At 39.1% G+C, this 23,643-nt stretch overlaps 1 protein-coding gene across 3 annotated transcripts; it reads right to left on the bottom strand.

Annotated features, from left to right (window-relative positions):
* Window positions 1-129: 129 nt before the first annotated feature.
* Window positions 130-23,209, bottom strand: ANKLE2 (ankyrin repeat and LEM domain containing 2). Of its 3 annotated transcripts, XR_008236713.1 has the most exons (14): window positions 22,854-23,126; window positions 17,135-17,623; window positions 15,883-16,074; window positions 14,430-14,623; window positions 13,229-13,417; window positions 12,816-12,938; window positions 12,358-12,424; window positions 11,501-11,682; window positions 9,892-9,998; window positions 8,822-9,015; window positions 7,132-7,858; window positions 6,421-6,552; window positions 3,491-3,814; window positions 130-3,129 (listed from the first exon to the last, which is right to left on the bottom strand). XR_008236713.1 is itself a non-coding variant. In XM_052797466.1 (13 exons), the coding sequence occupies exons 2-13, from the start codon at window positions 17,610-17,612 to the stop codon at window positions 3,577-3,579; spliced, it is 2,823 nt and encodes a 940-aa protein (XP_052653426.1). In that variant the 5' UTR covers window positions 17,613-17,623; window positions 23,162-23,209; the 3' UTR covers window positions 130-3,576. The 3 variants fall into 3 exon arrangements, 2 of the variants coding, with proteins under 2 accessions (XP_052653426.1, XP_052653425.1); XM_052797466.1 differs by lacking the exon at window positions 22,854-23,126 and adding an exon at window positions 23,162-23,209 and having other exon boundaries at window positions 130-3,814; XM_052797465.1 differs by having other exon boundaries at window positions 130-3,814.
* Between the last annotated feature and the right edge of the window lie 434 nt (window positions 23,210-23,643).

The raw sequence follows: 23,643 nt of genomic DNA, 5'->3' as shown, positions 1-23,643 counted from the left end.
ATCATCACCTATAGAGACATGTGTGCAAGGACTGTAGTATACAAGAAAGGACTGCTGTACTCTAGGCTGGGCATTTTTGGAGTTACAGGGCTGTTTCATCACCACATGGAACAGGAGCACCAAAGCAAGTAAGAAAGATGAAAGTTCGGTGCATTTTTATTTGTGTATGTGCATACATACATATACCCTCTTGCATCATACATACCCTTCTACACCCCCCCCCATGCCAATAAGTAAGTTCTTGGTGGGCAGCCAGAGGCCACACACAATGCCTCTTTGCACATGTATGGGAATTACCAACATTTTCAGTGACACTTACTTAAGTAAGTTGTGAGGGAGAAGGTATGAAATTTAAAATCAAGTAAGTACATAATTTTTACAGTGTCATAGTTCCTGTCTTAAATAGTTTGAGACTGTTCTTTAAGTCGTCAGTGGCATAATCCAATGTCATTGTGTACACACACACACAAAAGATAGATGTAGTTGTGTGAAGTCTAGACAAATCAGTGATTTGCATGGTATCTACCCAGCTACTTACCACCATGCCCCATACACTAAACACAGTGTGACACTTTTAGCTACTCATTTATTTTTTAATAGAAAGTAGGGTAAGTCTGTATTTTTAACATGACACTTGGCTAATTAAAAAAAAAAAAAACAAAACCAAAAACCCACAACTAATCTTTTGCACCTTTATAAGTGAACTTTTGGCCAAGAAAACACAATTAAAGCAATACCAATCTGATTTAAAGTGTCTCCACAGGCTCAGTGTGAAAGAGCTTCTTCACAATCATGAATGATCAAATCGCTACATAAATTGCTATTTTTTTTTTAACAGCTGAAGTAAATACATTGTTAGAAAAATGACGACTTAAGATGCAGTACAACTGGACTAATGCACATTATATAACAGTTAAAAAAAAAATTCTGTTGACCCAACTGAAACAATATTACAAAGTGAAAGGCAAGGGTTTGGTGGTGTAGTGAGTAGGTCGGGTGGAGGGGGGTGTGTGTGTGGTGTTTCTCTACATGTACATACCAGTAATACAGATTTAAATATTAAAAAAAGAAAGCAAAGCATAATAAAGGTAAAAAGGATAAAGTACTGGAGTGTTAGTATTGGTCTCCCAGCTCTGTAACAAACTCTTATCAAAAGGGCAACGTCATTGTATGACAGCTCAAGAAGGACCAGGGTGGAGAACAGCAGCTGCACACACAGTAACTTGCCACATGAATTTGGCTTTACCATGGTATTAGGCAGTTACTCATCATCTGAATAATTTCTCCAGAATGACAAAGACATCATTTATATTAAATTATTTAAAAAACCAAAACAAAACTAACACCACCACCCCCCCAAACCCTTTTACATAAAACTAGATAGAAGTAGAAATTTGGGACCTACAAACGTTGTTTGAGACCAGAGACTGTTGCATCAAAAACCAGACTGGAAAAAAAAAACCCCAAAAAACCCTCATGAAAAAGTCAGTTAATATACTTGGTAATATAGCAGGTTATGGTTTTGGGTTTTTTGTTTGTTTTTTTAACATGCCTCTTGAAGAATGACACCCCCACACCCCAGCTTGTTGTCTGGAATATCACTGAATGACAGTCATTTGTGTAAAGTAGCTCTTTCTAATGTCCAGCTCATTGGAAATAGGCTCAATTATAAAGAAAGAGCTAAATAAGCCTTTTTTAAAAAATAATTTCTAAAATAGGAATGCTCTCCCACAGTGGAGAGCTATCGCACCAAATAATCAAACTTAGAAAGAGAGAGAGAGACATTAAAATACGTTCTGTTCAGAAAGCCCAGAAGAAAAACTATTTTATGTGCCCATAGTAAGTGGATGCCACTTTTTTTAAACTTCTAAAAGAACACAAATCTAATTAAAAAAAATATGTTACAAAAGGCACTATTAAGCCTGCCAAAGCATTAAGTGCAGTTTTTAGGTTTGTACCAAATCATGAACTTATTGAAGGGTGTACAGTTTGTGTACGAAACAGTCACTCCGCAGTGTGCGACAGCCATCAAACCTATCAAGCTCTGGATTCTTAAATCCAGCCTCTGTAGCGGTGAGACCTACAGGTGGTAAATGGACTGACCACTCTCACGCTGCACCGACCTGCCTACAATTAGAGTTTCTTCAGACATGCACTTCCCTTACAGATGTCCAAGGCGGTTCCCTGCTTTCTACTTACTGTGTGGCACCAGCGAATCCAAATCCATCCCTTTTTACCAGCACAGCCTTGGCAGATTTTAATTTTCTGATCCAATTTACATTGTAACAAAAGATAGGTTTTTCTTTCTTCTTCTTTTTTTTTTTTTTAACAACTGGAGCGCTATCGACACCAGAGAACTCTGTTTCTGGAAGCTTTCTTTCAAACCATTACAACCATTAAGGTTGATACGGAAAACTGTCTTGAGTTTTGAAAAGCATTCTTCAATCTCAGCAGCGTGCTGTCGAAACAAGTCATTCTAACAGAAGGCTAAAGAATAAAATTATTGACTGCTGTAACAAAAACTCATTACCACATCAAGACTAGAGACGTAATAAAAGCTTAGATTCCAATAAAAATATTTTTAGTCCTTATTCCTCTCTCTTTACAGTTGGGAAATAAGGAGCCACATCATGGGTCACTGGCTACCATTCTAATATATTACAAACTAGACCATTAAGGTATCTTGCTGGTAAATTTGCTGAAATTATTGCTGATGTGCTTTTGTGTAATAACTATTAAAATCTGCTAATGTTAAAAGCTTCTGTGGGGAAAAAAAACCAGCTAATATTTAGATTTATTTTTTTTCAATCTTCAAACTAACATTTAAAGGAATACCAGTAATTTCTATAGTGCCCCTTTACTAAAGCACTCAGTATATCACGGTGTTTTTAACAGCCTCAGAACAAGCAAAGACTCAAGGTTTTCTGTGTAAATACGTGCATACATACACACACATATATATATATTATATATAGAGTGTGCGTGTGTGTATATTCAACTGTCTAGACCAAACTGCTGGCTATAAACACTTACTTCCTGTTTATGCACAGGGTTTCACATTCATACTCAGTAGTGGAAAGCTGTCACTACCCAGGCTTTGTTTTAGGCTTTTCACTTTGAGCATTCCCCCTGCAAGTAGAAGAACATTTTACTTCTTGCCATCAATTTCCTCTCATAAGATTTCTGTTTACTGATGACGTGCTTCCTCCAGACTATCCAAGCAAAAGAAACGCAGTTGAGGGCTAACAGGTTCATTACAATAATGACAACTGGTGATAGTAAAATACCACCATTTCTAAGTAAAGGTTCAGCTCGCTGCTTTACTGGCAACAAGGGTTAATTCATAGCTACTGGACAACCGCACTGACTGTCACTAAATTCTTGCATATCACCAGTAATCTATCTCGTATATGGCATAAAGACATATATTCAATTTCTTTTAACATACACTTGTCCTCAATTGAGGAAAAATAAATAGCCAAGTACAAACCTCATGTCACTTCAGTAACATTGTAGTTTCTTCCTCCACTCTAACAATGAAAATATATTTGAAGTCCCAGGAAGATGAATCCTATTTTAGCGGGCAGGAGGCTCTGAAAAATAACGCAGTTTTAACAGAGCATGGTTGACACCAGCTGGACTGTAGCGCCCGGGACTCCCAGGGTCTGGAGAGAACGAGGCGGCATTGCCGTATTTTCCTGGACTTCCTGATATGGGACTATTTCTTCCTGAATTCGAATACACTGAAGCATTTGGAAGGCCAGCAGCGACGGTTTGGGACTTGAATCTTGCCTTTAGTCCTGGACTCGGCCAACTGAAAGAAACGATCAGTCATTTTGCATTTTATTAAGAAAACTGCAATAAGGAGAGCAGTACTTTTACTCAGTATCACTTGTAGATCTTAGAAATAATGCACCAGCAGAGAAAAATCATAACTGGTAGGAGACAGGTCTGAGAAGAAACAGTGACAGCACAACGTATTGTATGTAGACATGTTGCCTCATCAGTAAGATGTCATTTGCTCCAAAATGGCCATTAAGAAAAGAACCAGGTGCTTGTGAAACACCTTGGCAATTTTAGTCCAATGCCCCCACTACAAAAAGGCATCAAAATCAAAGCTGACCTGATTTTGGCTAGTGCCGCAGCTATTGCTGCGGCTGAGCATGATTTTCCCTCTCCTTTTTTAAAATAATCTTTGTGTTTGGATGCCACAGAAATAATGCCATTTTTCTATATAGTAAGTATCAGATTTTTTCTGAAATCAAGTGAGAACTAGTATCTAAAATTTCTTTGAAAGCAGAGCAAAAGATTTCCTTTGTTAAATTAAAAACCCTTTCCTGTAAAAACCTTTCCTTTTTCTCTAAATTTTATCTTAAGCAAGGCAGAATGACCAAAGGTTTATTCTAGCATCTATTTTTTCTTTTATATGTGAGGCAATTTCTTAAGATGAGCCACTATAGAAAACACATTATAAGCTAAAGTATCTTATAAGGTTTTAAAAAATAAAGAAACCACCCCCCCCCCCCCCCCGCAACCTATACCCACCCCCACCCCCCCAACTACGGAAGACAGGCATTCACACAGCTTATTTAAAACCTTTTGAAAATAATTTTCTTCTGGCTGACCTACTAGTATCTGTATCATTAGGTCTGATTTTTGCAGTCAAAATCCTACATACCTAAACACAAGTGATCTGGTATGTCATTTCTTTGCTTTTGGCAGAAGTAGCACTGCAAAATTAAGGAGGCTGACAGAGCAAGCCTTGACATTGGCAAATAATTACAGTAATCGCTTTTACTTATGTGATAGAACAGTGATTACACCTAAAAATCTTATGTTACATTTTAGCACTTTGGAAGAACACCTTGGACCTTTCAGACAGTGGAGTAAGAATGAAAAAAGCCTTACAATTAGCCTATTTCTTTCAAAAAATTAATTGCAAAAATCAGGGGACAAGAGAATTTGACTTTGAAAAGTGAAGTGGTACAAGGACACCGTATCAGCCAGGTATACGAAAATATTTCCCTGTTTCTACTCCACTTTAAATCAGAAAAACCTTAGTGAGCTTCATGTTTTTTCTAAAACTGTACTGAATGGCCCTATTTCAGTGCACTGTTTGAAACAGAGACAGAAGAAAGCTTCTTTCTTTCCCAGTGCTTAGCACTGGGCAGCATCTCTCCTTCCACTTACCATCTGCACTTTTCAGCCCTGTCACATGTTTCAACTCCACAACATTCCTCCTGCTCCAATCTCTGCTAACTTAACACAGTTGCACTTCTCAGCTGCTGGTTCCCAACTCCTACTCTCAATATTGTGGCCAATAAAGCCAGCCAATTATATTTTTTAAATTCTCACAAGTTCTGACAGAGCTTTGAAGGCTCTGTCTTTAAAACATGTTTTGAAAAATTAATGTTTAATGCCTATATTGAGAACTTCTTATGGAAATAGTTCTCATAATAAGTGGAATTTCATGCATTTAAGAAAGCTAGAAGAAACAAGAGAAAAATAGAAGTCAGTAAAAGTCATTCGATGGCTTTCTGTTCCTGCCCCCTTTCCAATCTGTTGTGTGGCACTAGGTCATCTGTTTCTTTTCTGAGAACTTTTATCATGACTATATATATACATTGTAGGCTGTCTAAGCAAGGGACTTTCTTCAGTGTTCTGACCAATGTCTGTCCCAATGGAAATAAATCTTCATGTTAATACAATTACCAGAAGCAGCCACTTGTATGAAAGCTGTTGCTTTGCATCCCCAAAAGCAACAGCCTTCAAAACAAAACGTATAAACGGCATAACATATATTGAGGCGTCCCACCGAATGCAATGTGCTTCCATTATTTGTCTAGCAAAACATGACATTCTCTCTAAAAACTTAACACACCATTGTTCACACTAACAATTCCTTTGGACTGGGGTAATAGAGGGTAAAAATAAAAACAGTAATAAAAAGGTGCCTGAAGATTACTAAATTCACTTTAACATCACTCTGCACAACCTAAGTACAACATTCTTGCACTGCATTCGCAACAGGGATGAATTACCAACTGACATCACAAATACCATTACGACCAATGAAGGATCCAAATCAGCAAACAGACATTTGCCAACTGGAAAACACTTACACTCTCGAGACCTTCATTTTCTGTCCGATTTGTCTGTATAGATATGCTGAAGTTATTTGGAACTGCAATGTAATGGAAGGAATTTGACTGCAGCACCAGTAAACTTTCCTTATCAATAGACACCAGCCAAAAAAGCTTGGTGATTAATTTCAGAAACACACTAATAGTTAATACCGTTAAATATTTAAAACAAGTTTTTGTGAGCAACAAGGCCTGAAATTCTAGCTATTCAAGCTGTTCTGCAGCTGACCAGCTACAAATTTTATTTCAATTCATTTGATTGAATTTGCAGAAGTACCTTTGCCTGTCAGATGAAGAGTACGACTGCACCGCATGTTTCCATTTGTTAATAATCGGGTATTTCTGTGGATCAATCTCTACTGCTTCTATAGCTGCTAAGACATCACTATCCAGCTTCGAGGGCTGCTCCCTAGAACATAAACAGAACTAGATGAAAAAAGAACTATGTATTTGTTCAGGCAATAAAACATCCCAATTCCAAAACATTTATTTTTGATATAAGCAAACAAATTATCCATGCACCTCTATAAACATAGCTTCTCTATCAACTTTTTCCAGCAAGCCCACACATAAATGACTGTCCATTATTACACAGTAGTGTCATTAAAAAAAAGTTTCAAAAATTTAATCTGAGGACATCCCAAGAGTGTAGTAAACGCTTTGTTGATCTAAGTCAGGCTCATCATGAAGTCACAAGCCCGTCAGATGAATGGTAAACAGCAAAGTTAACTGAAACTGATTTGGAAACAAAGACTTCTCCTCTTCTTCCTCCCGTTTTAGATATGGTATTCAGGTAATTAGTTGCAAGCAAACTGTATGGCTACTGTACAAGCATCAAAGCGCTTTAAGATGATCATTGAAGGCTGACTGCAACTAGTATTGCTTAGTACCACATCATCTCAACCTTGCTGTCAGTGATATTATAAAATCTTCTTGTTTTGCATACATAAACTAAAGGACAAATAAGTGTTAAAAAGACAATTCTTACCCAAGCAGGAATAAATTCTTAGAATTGTCATTTGCGGGTGAAGCCTTCAAAAGAAATTTCTGGGAAGAAAGTTCTTGACGTTGTTGTGCCTCATTAGTCTGAATTCCAGATTCCATGGACTGTCTCTCCTTTTCTGATGGTATTTTGTGTTCTGTCCTTAACTTGGTCTCTCCAAATTTACCTGTAACACTTGGCTCAGAAGAACTTGCCAGTGAAGCTGCACAGCAGGTCTTATCCAGATGGTCCTTGGATATTCTCACCTGACTTGTTCCTTCACCCAGAATTCTCTCATTCGCAGTTTTCTCAGTGATTTCATTCGATTCTCCTGCAACCTCTTGCTCTTGGAATGACAGGCTTTCAAATTCTGACATTAAATTGGAAACGGGCGATACAAGGCATTCTTCTCCATCATGCAAATGCTTTCTGTCACTAATTATCCTTTCACTGGACACAGGATTACAAAATCCATTTTTGCTGGAAGAAGCTGCCTTTTCATAGTGCCTGGGGTGACGTGATGTTTCTATAATGTTTACTGTACGCTCCATTGACAAGATATCACACTCAGCATCTCCAATAGCATCAATGCTAGGTTCTTTGGACACAATAGGTTGGCTGATATTCCGTGCTGCATTTTGTCTGTTTTTAATTTCTTCTAAGCTCATGTCATCATCATCCTCATCCAAAAATGCTCCAACAGAAATAGAATTGCAGCATTTTTTACTCTTGCCTGTAAACAATTTTAATAAGAGCAACACATAAAAAGACTTTCAACAGAATGCCAATCAAATAAACTAGGAACAAATACGCAAACTTTATGGCTTATTCTATTTATTGAAGCCCTCTCTAATTTTCTTTATACAGCAGCATGAACTAACCTAACTAAAGTTACAAATGCAAAATGACAACATTAGGGCTGTATTTTTTTTGCAAATAACCTTTTATATCCTAGTCATCCGAGAACTGTATTTCCTACGCTCCTCACTTCAATCATTAACCAGCAGCAAAGGATAAAGTCAGGATAAAGCAAAACAGCGTAGGAAAACGTTACTAATATAGAATAGCTTAAGTTTTCATCTCTTCCAAAGCACAAAGGCTTATGACTAGTCCAATGACTACCCTTCAGGGTCTTCTCGGGCCAGGTTTATTCCAGTACCAGAGCCCCTTCGCATCTACAATTGCACAGGAGAGGAGGAAGAAACACAAAGATTTGGGACTAGTGTGAGCCTTCCATAAACACATAGCAAGCAGCGGTCCAGGAAGGTATAAAAGCTTTCCTGGGTTTTGTTCAGGGTGTCTTTCACCCCCAACTGTAAAGAACTATTCCTTTATTTTAAAAAGTTATTTATTCTGTATCTGTGGCTTACAAAATTCTATAAGGCGAATTCCCAAATGCTCCAAGTAAAAACATACTGAAGATAAAGGTTTTCTTACAGGAATTTAGTTTGGGGGCTACAATCAAATGAAGTACTCCATATGAAAGATAACAAACATCTAACGAGGTCTGTTCTAATTCTCCTATGTTCACAGTGTTGTTAGCTACTTTTTCAATACTATAATCAGACTGTTTGGATAACAGATTAATAATAGAAACCACAACAGGTGAATAGTACTTCCCCTGGGCACCAAGCTTTTTCTCTCCCTCTTCTCCCTAGGTACAACCTGTTGTTTGTAGCATTTGCCCTTTTCTTACCAGAAGGATGTGGAGTTTTGTATCTATTGCAAGTTTCATTTTCCCCTGTTTCTTGCTGAGCCTTTTCGCTCATTTCCCGATGACTCAGGTACTCTTCTAATTTTCGCAACCCCTCCTGGGAAGACAGATCAACAAAACAGCCCAGAAATTCCCAGTATTCAACCCACGGGAACCCCAGTTCATGAGCTAACTCCCTGCAATAAATAAAATAAAACGAATCATTTGTGAAGACATAAATATTAGTTTGACAATAACTTTTCTGAACACATTTTATCAGCTATTAATAGGAGTACAAATGTGCAACTAGGCAACACAATTCTGCAACAATCAACAGTCTGCAAAAGCGACATACACATCCTTAGCAAACATGGTATCATCTGATTTTTTCTAGAATGTTTTTCAAATTTAATCTACTATTCTTACAGTTAGCACCATAAATATTGCTATTTTTAAGCTGACATCTGATAGAGATGAATCTCCACTGATGTAGGCATAATTTGAATGCTACTCCATTCAATAGCTTTTTCTATTTGGGAATGGGAGAAGATAGGAGGAAGTGAGGGGTTATTTTAAAGAAAGAAATCTAATCAGCTTTTAACAAAGTATGTTTTTTCCATATATTGCTGATACAAGGTATTTTAACAGCAAGGACACATACCATAACACACAGCTTTTAAAAAGCAGCACATTTGTATTAGGATCTTTTCATTCTGCTATCTTTTGAACAATCCCTCAATTTTACAGAAAAAGTAGGCTATGCGTAATTTTACATCTTCTGACAAATTAGGCAAGTAAATGTTTGAGAAAAGCATTCTATACATACCATCAATAACAGTTAAAATATCTTTATTTCCAAAGCTAAGAAAGCTAGATCTTACATTTTTAGCTATTTTGTTTACACAAAAATACAGTAAAAATCCAACTACAATATACTTCATAAAATATTTCTGCCAGTAGCTTTTGCCCTAAGATATTGTTCAGTAAGTAATAGCTCTACTCTCAGCACAAGTCTTTTGCTTTTAATAGCTCTGTCTATTGCTAATTTTTCACACTGATACTCTTTTAGATACCTTCCAACTCTTTCAACACCTCTCTCCAGATCAGATTTCCTGACATTGTGAAAGAAGCCAGCTCTCTCTCGAGGTGGAGTCTTCCAAAGCCTACGAAATTCTTCAGCCTTTAAAAAACAGAAATAATTTAAAAAACCCACTCCCCACAATATGAAGCTGAATCACTGCTGGCTAAATGTCTGCCTATAGGTCTAGAAGATACTTAGCTGTTTGCTGTCTACATGTAAACAACTCAAGTTCTGCCACAAGTAGTGCTCAACTCTGGCTATGAAGAATCTCATATTGGATCTAAGGTTACTCGTCCCAGTATTACTGGTTACTTGGATCTCATAACTGCTTATTAAAAGAGAGTAAGCACCATAATGTACAACCATCTTAAAGTCAACTGTACAGATACCAAGTCTGCCTGGTTTTAATTTGAGTGCAGCAGGAAAGAGAAGTATATCTTATAATTTTGCCACGTCATTATAATTTTATTTAATTACAAATGCTCTTCTGGTCACTGGTTTCTAGGATGCAAAGGTGATATTTTTGTATGTATATATTTAATTCCACAGACTTGCTACAATTATTAGAACCTATCCTTGCTGTCTATTTTGAATTTTGAATTTGAACTCCTAAAGGGAATAAACTAATGGATTTTTGTAAACTCCCAAACTTTATGCCTTTATATGACAAAAATCAGCAATGACGACTAAGAATTACATTCAGACATTAAAAGTATCTGTCAGCAATCAAAATAATGCATTGTTTACACCCTAGGTAAAATTTTTCAAAGTACAGAATGTATTTACATTTCTGTCAGGTGAACAGAAAATTGACCAACGAGCATATTTAGAAGAAAAAGCAATAAGCATTTTGGTAAAACTCAGTCCTGAAGAATTCAAGCATCAGATGACAGAAAGTCCTCAACTGTATTTATTCACCATTTCTAAAGCTGTCATACTTCCAGCCTGTTCATATTAAACAAATGAGTTAAAGAAATGCCTATTAAGTTTATAATACATTTAACTGGTACCTAAGTATTCCTCCTGAAAACTAAAGATTTTGTTTTTCTACTATACAATCAATACTTTTCCAAAAGTATCCGAACACCTACTACTTGATCGTCAGTTTCTCCATTTAGAAAAATATATTGTTAATTCAAGAACAAGAGGTGTTTAACTGCTTCTAATATCCAGTGTCAGTTTCTAGAAATGAGATAAAGATATAGTTAAGATTTTTTTAAACCAATTCATAGCCACATTGAAATGCTTTGTTTCAGATTAGAAAGTTAGAGCAATTATCTGTAAGACAACAAAAGGTTTGTCAGAGAGTGGTCTTTGAATAGATTCCAATAGAAAAAAGAAAAGAACAACTTTCTTTTGACTGAACTTCCACTCTTCTTATTTACACCATGTTTCTGTTTTCAGAAATAAAAAATATTTACAAGTTTCTGTGTTTCTCCTTTTCTATAGAGGAAGATAGATCTCTTCAAGAAAGAGAGCGCCACAATCTGTATCAGGAGCAAGCTACACCACACAACGAACCGTAGGTGGATCTTCTAACGGTTCTTTATTAATAAAAAGGAAAAAAAACCCAGGCATTACATATGAAGTTGTCTCCTTACCTTTGAGGGGCTCATGGGGCCTGCAAAAGCTCTTATCGACAACACTGGATCTTTGGGGCTGCCAGTGTATTTAGATAAAGTTCTTTGGGGGCTATCATCTGTCTGATCGGGTGACCACGGCACACCAATTACAGGAGCTGAGGAATTGTCTTCTGCTCTCAAGAGTGGTACATAGTATCGACCTAAAATAAATAATACAAAGCTTTCTTAAGAAGTTTATGTTACATTAGCCTGCTGCTTCTTCCTAGAATATCAATACACCCATATACATAACCATCTGACTATTTCATTAGTAAAACTACTTGTAATTCAAACTCACTATTTCAATATTTATTGCCTGCTTACAGATTGTATTGTAGTACAGGCTCCCTTCTCTCTCAAATACAAAAATACCTGAATTGATAGATATATCCCTTCCCTAAGGGTCTTCAACAAATTTCAAAGCCTCCTTTTGCAAATGCCTAAACCCACATGTGACAAAACAGTGAAAAGTTCTATGTCAAAGAAATTACACGACTGCCTAGCGTGACAAATAAATCTCTTGCTCTGTAAAGATCTTTTGTTCGCTTTTAGATTATACTTTCTGCTTCAGCCTCACTGAATAAAATAACGGCCATGCTTACGTTACAGAGCTAAGAGGATAACCTTGTGATCCATACAGTAAGAGTTCTGACCATGTCATTTAAAAGACAGTAAAGCTTTTTGTTCCTTGCCAGTTTTAGAGTTTCTCTTTGGTTTTCACAGCACTGTACAGTAGCATCATTTATGAACGGGAATGGTACAGAAAGCAAACAGAATGGAAGACAGCAAAGAGCCAAAATACATGCCTGATACAGTATAAAACTCTGAATACAGACCTTTCAAGTACTCTCTTAGTTTTTCTTTCAATTCTGCAGATTTATTCTTGCTTCTTTCACAAACTACCTGTTAATATAATTTTAGTTGTTTGTTAGTAAAGCATAAGACATCCATCTCAAATCAATTGCAATGTGTGTTCTTTTTGAATAGTCACATTATTGGCCTCTACCCATCTCATTCAGTACTTTTAATTCATAGTAGAACAAACCACTAAAATACATCCAAATCCATAAAATGGATACTGTAAAGAAAAGGCAGTGAATTATAAAACCTAGAACTTTTCCCCAGATACAATCAACATAAAATATTTTTAATGTTATCAAAGATTTACACTCTAATCATGACACTACTATCTTACTACAAGCCTTCTATCTACAGTAGTTAGTAAATGTTTGAACTCGAAAAATACTGATTAGGATAACATTTTTGGTTTTGTTGTGGACATGGAGAGACTTACTTCTGCTGGAGTTTGATCATATTTGTTTCTTGGATTTTTTACAATAGCTGGGTGTGAGGTAAGCACATTAACAACATCCAAATTCCCAAACTTGCAGGCAAAATGCAATGGAGTATCAAATCCCTGCATTGGGAAAAAGGGAAAATTCACAAGCATTTGGAAACATGATAAAAGTCAATCCCATGTATTTTATTTAGAATGGAAAAAGTAAATGTCATGACTAATTATCAGGGCTCTTAATAGTTTTCCCACCATACTGTAGAATAATGATTATTATAACCCACAAAACTCATTAATAGCTCATTCTGCTGGAAGCATCCCCTTCTACTCTCTTTCCTTCTTCCTTACACATCCTTAACACCTTCCAGTTGTGTCCATAATAAGAAGAAACTGACAAACATTCAAAATCTTACCATTTTATCTGGTGTATTAAGGTAAAGGTCAACGATATATTGGATGCGATTCTTCAACATTGTATCATTATCATCTGGATACATAAGCCGCATAAATTCAGGATTTTCCAAAGTGTCCAGTAATAACTGGCAGATACCAGGTTGATTCTCCTTGGCAGCAACATGCATGACATTGTACCTACACCCTTCCTGATGGAAAAAAAAAAAAAAAAAAAAAAAAAAAAAAAGACAAACATTAAAATGAACTGAAATCTAACCAGCTTTCTGACACCCATACACTTAACTAATTTAACTGTGAAAAACCAAAGGTTCCCACACTGAGTCTTATATTTAGATTTTTGTTTCTTAATATTTTATTAGAAAAAGATGTTTACAAAACAGTACATAAACATTCAGAACTGCAGTAGATTATATGATATTGTAAAGACTTCTGCATCTTTGTACCCACATTATTCTTACAACATTGTTCTTATACTCAGCTAGAGTCTTTTCTTACATCTAGGGCAAAAACATGGCAAAGAAGGTATATTAAGATACACATAATAAAAGGAGATAGGAAGTTCAGTGTATAAAAAGAGCAGGAAAATGGGTGTGCATATATATATAAAATTCAGCTTGCTGTAATGTATTACATACAAAATTTCAACAACTTCACAAAGCTGGTCTGATAGCAGTAATTTGTTAAAGTAAGATGGTCAGCCTGTGCTAAATGGTACCTTATACGTGGATTTTAGATGCAGAGCACATTTTGAAATTTAATGGTGGTGCCTAGGTCAGCAGTGTTGTAGGAACACCTAGTTACAGCCTAGGCACTACCCTGTTCCTTAAAATCATTCTATTTTAAAAAGACTGGAATTACTTGGAGGAGATAAATACTATACAAAGACAAGACTATTCTTTCACTACTGGATAAAACTATTCTTCCCCTAAAGAACTGCATACTCAGTTTCTTTACTCTAGCTCTTCTGGAGCAAAGCGAACTCTCAGTTATGATGGGTGACTTACGCAAGACAGACAACTGCCACATTTCCCTTAGCTTTCAGCTAGTATCAATAAACACTGAGAAACTTTGCACTGGTGGAAACGAGGTATCTTGCAGGAAGAGTAGGAAAACAACATTCCTTCCAGTTCTGCTTATCAGGCCTCAAAGCTAAATCACTAAACCAGAACATGGATTTTTCTTTTTTTTTTTTTTTTTCACCTGTACAACTGTTGGATTGTCTCCTGATCCAATCAGATAGCGAGGGTTACTCCAAATAAGTTCTGAAAATGTTGCTGTATCTCCTTTCTCGACCGCTTTCCGAAGTTTAGCAGTAAGATCTTGAGTACGTGGACTTTTATAACTGTTGGCTCTCTCCTTATTAGCAGTTTCGGTCTCAGGGGAACATAAGCCATCTATCAAAACACAAGTAACAGGCTTCTAGATACATTCTTTTCAGTGATCACTATTTTCATACCCAGACCACGAAAATAAGTTTTTAATCTAAAATATGTATTAACTTTGCATGTTTAATGTACAGGAGTAAAAAAATTGAGGTCAATGACAAGACATTTAAAAATACTAGTAGTTAGTAATAGGGAGGGAGGAGAATATGACTTAAACTTGTAAAACTGTTTCAGACTTTAATAGGGACTGGTAAATTTTAAAATTACCAATCTGCTTCCATCCAAACTTAAAAGCAAAATTCAACAAGAAATAAGATTATTTCTGAATATTAAAATTGCTTTTGCAGTTCTGTGACTACTGAGTCCCTTTAATCTAGCAACTGGGAACACCGCGAAATATGATCAGTGTTTACCATTTTATTTCTGAACTTACAAACTTACTTTACAATTAAATATAGGTTTAATATACTGTGCAATTTTATCAGCTTCTTATTAAACCTGAAAATCCTGAAGTCCATAAGTAAAATCAAATCCTACCAAATATAACCATAGACCACTAAGCAACATATCTATGCAGGCCATTACCAACATTTCAGCTTTAGAAGAATAGCAATATTTTTTAGTGTAAAATTCATGTGACGCACAACAACGACAATTGCTTGTGAAAGTAACCCGTTAACTTTATCATAACACAGACCATAGAAACCATACATTGAAGGCCAAACCTTATGCTTTAAAAGACAAAAAGCAGTCTTTGCATAGATTCCTGGGGCTCTATTTTACTTCTGTGGTAGTTCTTTATAAAAGAAATGGCAGGATTCCAACAGCCTCTATTTCTTACTTTATTTCCGTACATAAGCTTTAGTGCTCCTTTCTTGGAAAAGCATCAATTACCTTTAAGGATGACTTCTCCAGTGACAGTATCATTTTATACAGAAGTAAAACCAGATTTCAATTAGAAAATGAAAATATGCTTTTTATTGCCTGTTTCTAATTTATTTCACAGAAAAAAATGTAATTAAATACTGGTTGTCATATCTATTTATACAGTGATTTTACTGGGTGAGTAAGCTCTGGAGCTGTGATGTAACATTTGTTTGCAGCTCATCTTAAACACCACCACTCTAAAGGGACTTCAATTTATTAAGATGCTTCACCCTTTGAAATTTTTTCTGTTATTAGTATATTGGTTATGCAGTTGTTGCTTCTCTCATAAAAAATTATCAGACTGTATATTGCATCTACCGTACACAGATGAACACCCTCACCTCGGTTAAATGATCCCATTTTCACTGGAGACAAACATAAAGAGGACTTGCTTGGAGATGGGAAATAATCACAGATTCCTTTAGCAAATTTCTCAGCATCCTCTCTGTTTGAAAAAGCTTTAAAACGGGAACCCTTAATCATCTTAACAGCTTGGAGAGCTTCCTTTTTATCTTCATAAACATGTATTCTCTCTGCAACAAAGTACAATCAAAGCTAAGTTATTTCAATAATCTCAGATTTGTTCCTAGAAACAGATTACAAAATTCTCAGGCTATCCTTCCAGCTTTGGTCCCAAACTGTTTCTCTACCAAACATGGTGTAAGAATCAAAAGTCATTTTAAATTTTCTCTCTCGGAAACTGAGTAGAAGAATTTTACACACTCCAGATATTGGTGGATATGAATAGCCAAACACTGTACACATATCACCTGATGTTAGCTGAACATCTTTTTTTAATAGATGGGCTAGCTTCAACAGGCGAGTGTTTCACATCCAGGCTGAAAAGCAGACTCAGAGCTTATTCACCCTGCATTACTTTCCGTGTTCTCTTATTCAGAAAGATCAACTAAGCAAGTGATCCACTGTCACAACTTTAAGACCTGTACATAGAAACTTAGACATTAATCTAATCCTCCTCTTTACTCTCCTTTTGCATTAACGCTAATTTGTTCAAATATCCTTTTTATGAGAAAGAATACTTACCACTGTCTCTGACTAAATGATCCATTATGCACTACTGTAATTCTGCCACTAGGTAATTTAATAATTCCTTATTGCAGTATTCATCAATAAAATGTGAAGAATGACTGATGCTCTAGATACCATTTGGCATTAAGATAGAAAGGCAAATATGAAATCTGTTAGAAGAGATAATTTAAGCTTCAACTGATGATAGTATAAATAGTTTTTTGATTGCTTATTTGTAGGATTACTTTTTATTCTTGAGAGAGATTAAAGGCACCGGAAGGGTATGAGAATAGCAGTAGGAAATAATTTTCTTCCTCTGAGCAACATTGAGTAGAGGATCCTCATGTGTATCAACTATTATAGCAGAACACCTGCGATGTCTTATAACTGTGTTTCTATGCCTCAGAAGATCCAATAAATACCATTTACAGAAAAAAAAATACTTCAAGCAATGCTTAAAATACTAACGCAGTGGTGTTCGTATCACCTGCTATATAGAAAAAGGTCTATTTAGACATGATTGTAAAATGCTTATCATTGGAAATAAAGGAAATTAATATTTACCATTCCTTGCCAATATGTCATCATAAACTGGACAAACACCGTAGAATAGTGGAGGATCTCTGGACGGTGTCTGAGTACTAACTTGTGAACCAACACATCCTGCTCCACAGACTGGAGCTGAACAGTTCATGTGCATTACAGCGTCTTCTTCTGGAGGGTTCAGACCTACACAGTACCCAAAGTCTACCTCTTCGGAAACACTTCCATGACCGTTGTAATTCACTGCTGTAGTTTTCAAAGCCTTTTGTGCTTCTGCTGGGCTGCTACCAGATGGGACATTTCCACCAGCTTCCTCTGATAGAGCAGATCCTTTTCCCTCCAACGCTCCTTGCTGCTCCAATAATGCCTGAGCCAATTTTTTTTCAAAAATAAACCTAGTAGTTGAGGTAATGGGCCCACATTTCAGTCCTGCTCTTACAATTTCTTCTCTAAGTTCATCAGGGGTAAGCTGCTTCAATCGGCATAATATTGCATCCATTGTTATTTCACCTATAGGAAAGGCAAAAAAGGGAGCAGATAAACTAAAGAACACAACCACTTTTTTTCTGCTATTTAAATGCTGTATTAAAGCCAAGGAAAAAAATATCTCATAAGAATTTCTCTGATTCTGAAGAGATCATCACAGTTGCAGAGAAGACAAAATAGTTTTCAACTCATTAAAAACATTTTTTAGCTATCAGACTTATACCAAGAGTTTATTTCCTCTCCTCTTACAACTACTTGGAAGAATATTTACAGCTTACATTTTATTCTTGTTTGTCCTTTTCAGATTTCTTTTGGAGTGAAAATTCAATCCAGAATATTTATGCATTAAAATTTATGACAGGCTGAGAAATATTTGATTCCTGCCAAGAAGGCACAATCTGTGTACATAATGGAATAGAACATCATGATGACTGGTTAGCCCCAGTAACGAGATTCTGGTTAGGCAGCACCTACAGCTAAAAGCACAGTACTATTTCTATTATTTCCTTAAGAATTTCTAGCTGTCAAAAGGATCAAGCATAAGTATGATGCAGCAACCAGGGTAGCCTATCTCTGGCCATGATGCAAGGCTCCAGCCCCCATTTTGAGAGCAAAGAGCCAAAAGACAAGAACAGCTGATCTTTTCAGAGTTCCCTCTCTGACAAAGGGCAGGAGCTGGAAGAATTGCTCCATTTCCAAAGAAAAATCCTTCTCTCCGGTATGCTACTACAAGTCCCCCAGCTCGCTTCCCTCCATATAATCCACACACTTAAAGCTTCTGCACTGGTCAGTGAGAAGATACGAAAACCAACATGATGCCAATACAAATTTCTTGCTGTGAAAAACACAACTGAAGAATATAGGGTTTGGCAGCTCAAACACATGAGAAGCTTTAAAATTATTTTATCAGATACTGCACCCATGTATCTCCACAAAGGCTGTGACTTTTTCTGGCTGTACACTATTTGGAAAGGACAGCTTTAGGATAGAAATGATTAGGGTGTCGTATTCCTTCAGCTTGCTTTCGCTCCCTCCTTAAATTGACCCTTCCTTTACCACCTAGCCATTTTATGGGTTATACTGGTTTGCAGAGGTGTGTATGGCTTTTTAGTACCAATTCAAGCACATTATTGCTAAGCAAAAGGAAGAAGTAAAAAAGCTATTTGAAAGGTTGTATTTGCATACCAAGACAAGAATCAGAAATTCAGCTAAGACTACTCCTTTATGTAAAGCAAATGTCTTTATGGTGAGTTTTTTTGCCGCCTCTGTAGGATGTGCTACTTTGTTGTCTAAACATTAGGTTTTCAAATCACTTTTTTTCAACTTTATTTTCAATTGCAGGTTTCATCCTCACTTTATGAAAATTAAGATTACCGGAACACACATTTGCAGCTTTTCCACATGAATTGATTTCTATTTTTTTCATCGTGCCATTTTTTGGAATAACACAACTCCTAATCTTACTCCATCAGAGACAAAGCAATCTCCCAGGTATGAAGTCAGTATCACCTGTAATTTTAAGTTAAATCTCCTCAAAAGCACATTTGTGGACGCACATGGCAGTATGAGAAATGTCTGCAACTTCTGAGCTCTCCTGCTTATGAACAGGGTGCACAAGCAGTCCTTAACATGAGTCAGAACATCCACTCTGATGGGCAAGAACCTTTGTCTGGGAAACTGAGGCTGGAACGGTGAATGGCTGCACCCTAACACAGCAGGGATGCAGTGCTCTAAATACTGGATCCTAGTAAGTTAATTATTAATTTTGTCAAGAGCGTACAAACTCAGAAGTAACTCCAAAATTGCATCTTCATCATAGACTCACAGTATAGTCAAACTCCCTTATTTTTCCACGTGTATGGCCAACAGTAGCATCACAAAATATGCCAAAAAAATAGACAATTTTGCTTTTTAAATTACCCAAGGATTAAGCTGGTAAAGAACCAAACTCTTCATATATTTAAAAACCCCAAATGCACACAGCAGTTTTCGTAACTTTCAGCAATAGTCAATATAGCCAAGTAAAATTTTCACTGGAATCTGACTTGAAAACTATTACATTTCTACTAATAGGAAATACTATGGGAAAAGATGTTAATGCCAAACTTCAAGCAGGTTTTCAAGTATTTTTACAACTTGACAGTTACGCGAGTTCAACAGTTGTTTTCTTTGAGGGCCATTTCCTTTGAGAGTCATTTCTTTTTTCTGAATGTCCGATTTTAAATATCTTGTGGTTAGAGAACATACCTCAGTCCCTGAGTACTTCATAAATATTAACTAGAACCTCACTGAAACTATGGGAAACAACAGTATTTCAGCTTAAAAAAAACCCACAAACTGTGGCAAAGCCACAGTTGATGCTGCTGAGCTACCTCCCTGAAGTATTCTAGTTCCGTTATTATTCCCGAACCTCCAAGCAACCTCATGGTTACGATTATCTGACTTGCCCACAAGACTGCAAAGACAGATGTGAAGTATCTTCTCACCTATTTTTGGTTCTTAATCCTGTATTTTTTTTAAATTAATTTCATGCCATTAAGTTTTAATCAAGGGATAAAACATGGCCCTGAAGTCAATTATAAGAATATCAAAACTTGCTATTCTAAGGATTTTCTTTTTGAGATTGCATAACTGAAAAAACACAATAAAGATGAAAACTCAGAGGTAAGAAAGTTTATTGCAGAAACAACTCAAGGAAAACACTTTAAAAGAGCCAACGTAATACAATGCCTTAAAGAAATAACTCAGGAAATGCTCCTATTTTTAGGCTTCAGAACCAGCACAATCATTCTGCAGAAAAGCAAACCCTTACATATGTGTAATTCATGTATGTGGAGTATGCAGGCACACACAAAATCTTTCTTCTTGGCTTGTGGTTAAGTAAAAAATGTCATGAAGAAGTGATTTCTCTGGTATCTTATGTTTTGAGAGAACTTGATGTCTAAAATTTTATTCCTCATCTATGTCAGAAAAAGTATTTCTTTCATCTGTCCATTACAACTCAGGCACAACTAAATCAGACTGAAATAATAAAGCAGACCAACAGTGAAGAAATCAATCTTTGGTCTAAGATCTACTGTTAGCACAGAGAGTTTTCTACAATAAGCTTGCTGTGGAAACAGGAAAAACATTGTTGGAATGACAACACAGAACTTTCATGAAATACGTTTGCGTTCTGACAGTAAGCTTTCAGCTAAGATGCATAAGCATTTATTAATTTTCAACGGCATCACCTATTTTGATCTGTCCAAAACAAACGGTGTGACTCACAAACCTGAGAAATAGCAATTGCCTAAGATAGTCCTTCGATCATTTGCTACATGCAGGTGCAAAAGGTGATTATTTGAACCTTAAAATGCATTTTATGTAACTTCAGATGATCCAGAGTACAACCAGCACTGACGCAGCTACCTCTTCTAGTTTAGCACACAAGATCTTTCAACCTACCTTTAGCGGCTTTACAAATATAACTGTTTTAACAACAAATGCATGTTCGCGGCTTCTTCCAAATCAACCAGAATCTGGAAGAATGGGCAAGAGATGTATTTTCCCTCGTCTTACTGCATCAGTATGAAACAGCAAAATCCGTTTCCAAAAAAATTAAGACCAGTACCAAGTGAGAATGAATGACTGACTTTTAAGGATGGCAATATTATTTAATTCCACTACTCCTTAAATCACACAATGGCTTGGGTTGGAAGGGACCTTAAAGATCATCTAGTTCCAACGCCCCTGCCATGGGCGGGGACACCTTCCACTAGACTAGGTTGCTCAAAGCCCCATCCAACCTGGCCTTGAACACTGCCAGGGATGGGGCAGCCACAACTTCTCTGAGCAACCTGTTCCAGTGCCTCACCACCCTCACAGTAAAGAATTTCTTCCTAATATCTAATCTAAATCTACCGTCTTTCAGTTTAAAACCATTACCCCTCATCCTATCCCTACACTCCCTTTTAAAGAGTCCCTCCCCATCTTTCCTGCAGGCCCCCTTTAAGTACTGGAAGGCTGCTCTAAGGTCTCCCTGGAGCCTTCCCTCCTCCAGGCTCAACAACCCCAACTCTCTCAGCCTGTCCTCATAGGGGAGGTGCTCCAGCCCCCTCGATCGTCTTTGTGGCCCTCCTCTGGACCCGCTCGAGCAAGTCCATGTCTTTTTTATGCTAGGGGCCCCAGAGCTGAACACAGTACCCCAGGTAGGGTCTCACCAGAGCAGAGGGGGAGAATCGCCTCCCTCAACCTGCGAGCCACACTTCTTTTGATGCAGCCCAGGACGCAACTGGCTTTCTGGGCTGTGAGCGCACATTGCTGGCTCATAGTCAGTTTTTCAGCCGCTAACACCGCCCAGTCCTTCTCCTCAGGGCTGCTCTCAATCCACTCATCGCCCAGCCTGTATTTGTGCTTAGGATTGCCCCGACCCACGTGCAGGACCTTGCACTGGGCCTTGTTGAACTTCACGAGGTTCACACGGGCCCACCTCTCAAGCCTGTCAAGGTCCCTCTGGATGGCATCCCTTCCCTCCAGCGTGTCGACCACACCACATAGCGTGGTGTCATCAGCAAATCTGCTGAGTAAATCTATCTTTCAGTAAACGAGCAATGTAAGAAAACAGACTTTTTTTTTTTTTCTTTTCGAGGCAGGAATTAAATGAGACATATCCCATCTTTGGCTATATTTTGACTGCTAGGATTTGCACATGCCAAAATAATTGTGGCTACGGAATCCGGTATTTATACTGCCTGTTGCCAAATTAGCCAACAGTTACGAACTACGTGGCAGAAAGAGAACTTCAAAACAAACTTGGAATAAGCTACGGGAAAGCCACGACCAGAAGAAGGGGGGGGAGGGGAAAGGCCGACTTCTCGGGAAGGAGGAACGAACGTGTATTTCTAGAGCTAGCAAGGGAAGGCAGGCTCGGCGTGGGAGAGGACCGAGAGAGCAAGAGCAGGGACGCGTGAGAAGGGCGGAGCAGGCAGCAGCCGCCCCTGCCGCCCTAAGCGGGGCGGAGGCGTGCGACGGGAGCGGAGGGCAGCGCCGGGGACCGCCCGTGAGGAAGAGGGAACGGGGCCGCGGCGGGGCCCGCGGCCGGCCGCCCCCGAGCTCCGCCCGTGGGAGAGGACTCCGGGGGCCGCGGAGGCCGGCAGGGCGAGAGGCCGAGCGTCCGCAGGCCTCCCCGGGCGGAGCCCGCCGCCCCGCCGGCTCTGCTCCCGCAGAGCGAGAGGCAGCGCCACCCCCCGCCGACCTCCCCCGCGTCTCTCACCTGGGCGGCTCCCGCTGCAGCGCCGGCTCCCCGCAGAGAGCGGCGCCGGCGAGGAGAGGGGCGCCGGCGAGGAGATGGCCGCCGCCGCTCCGCGGCCGCCCGGCCTCCTCTCCAGCAGCCGCAGCAGCCAGCCCACGGCGCCGATGACCGCGCAGGCGGCCAAGAGCTCCCAGCCCGGCCAGCGGCCCCAGCCGGCTCCCCACAGGGAGCCCCAGCCCCCGGCGGCCCCGACCCACCGCTCCATGCCCCGGCCCGCGTCCCGCCCGCCGCACAGCCGACGCTCCCCGCACGCCCTTCGGGGACGGTACCTCAGCGGCCTCCCAGCTTCCGTCTCTCCTCCTCTTCCTCCTCCCCCCGCCCCGCCCGACCCGCTGCCTGACGGAAAAACACGGCAACGCCGCCGCCCCGGTGCCTGACGGGACGGCTGAGCCGCCCCCCCCCCCAGCTCCCGCTCCCGCCGGGGGAAGGCTCGCTCTCCCCCCGCCGGCGCCAGCCGGTGTTCCCCGGTGCCTGACGGGAAGGCGGCGCCTCTGCTGGAGCCCGGGCGGAGGGCGATGGCGGGGCAGGGGTGAGGGGGCACCCCCCCCCCGGCGCCGCGGAGATAGGCGACCCGCGGCACCACCGTCGCACAGGCTGCCGGCGGGCACCGCGGCCCGGACGGTGCCTCCTAAGGACTTACCGTTACAACGGACACGTTTTCTTCTCGGTTATCGTTCCCGGATGTCAGCTGTCAGGGAGCGTACGGGGCGGGGGGGAAGGCTGGCGCTAGCCGGCTGCAAGGGCGGTGAGG

Source organism: Harpia harpyja, chromosome 9, assembly GCF_026419915.1.
Source record: "Harpia harpyja isolate bHarHar1 chromosome 9, bHarHar1 primary haplotype, whole genome shotgun sequence".
Lineage (NCBI taxonomy): Eukaryota > Metazoa > Chordata > Aves > Accipitriformes > Accipitridae > Harpia > Harpia harpyja.
Note: the sequence above shows the minus strand (reverse complement) of the source record. Positions and strands in the feature narration are given on the sequence as shown.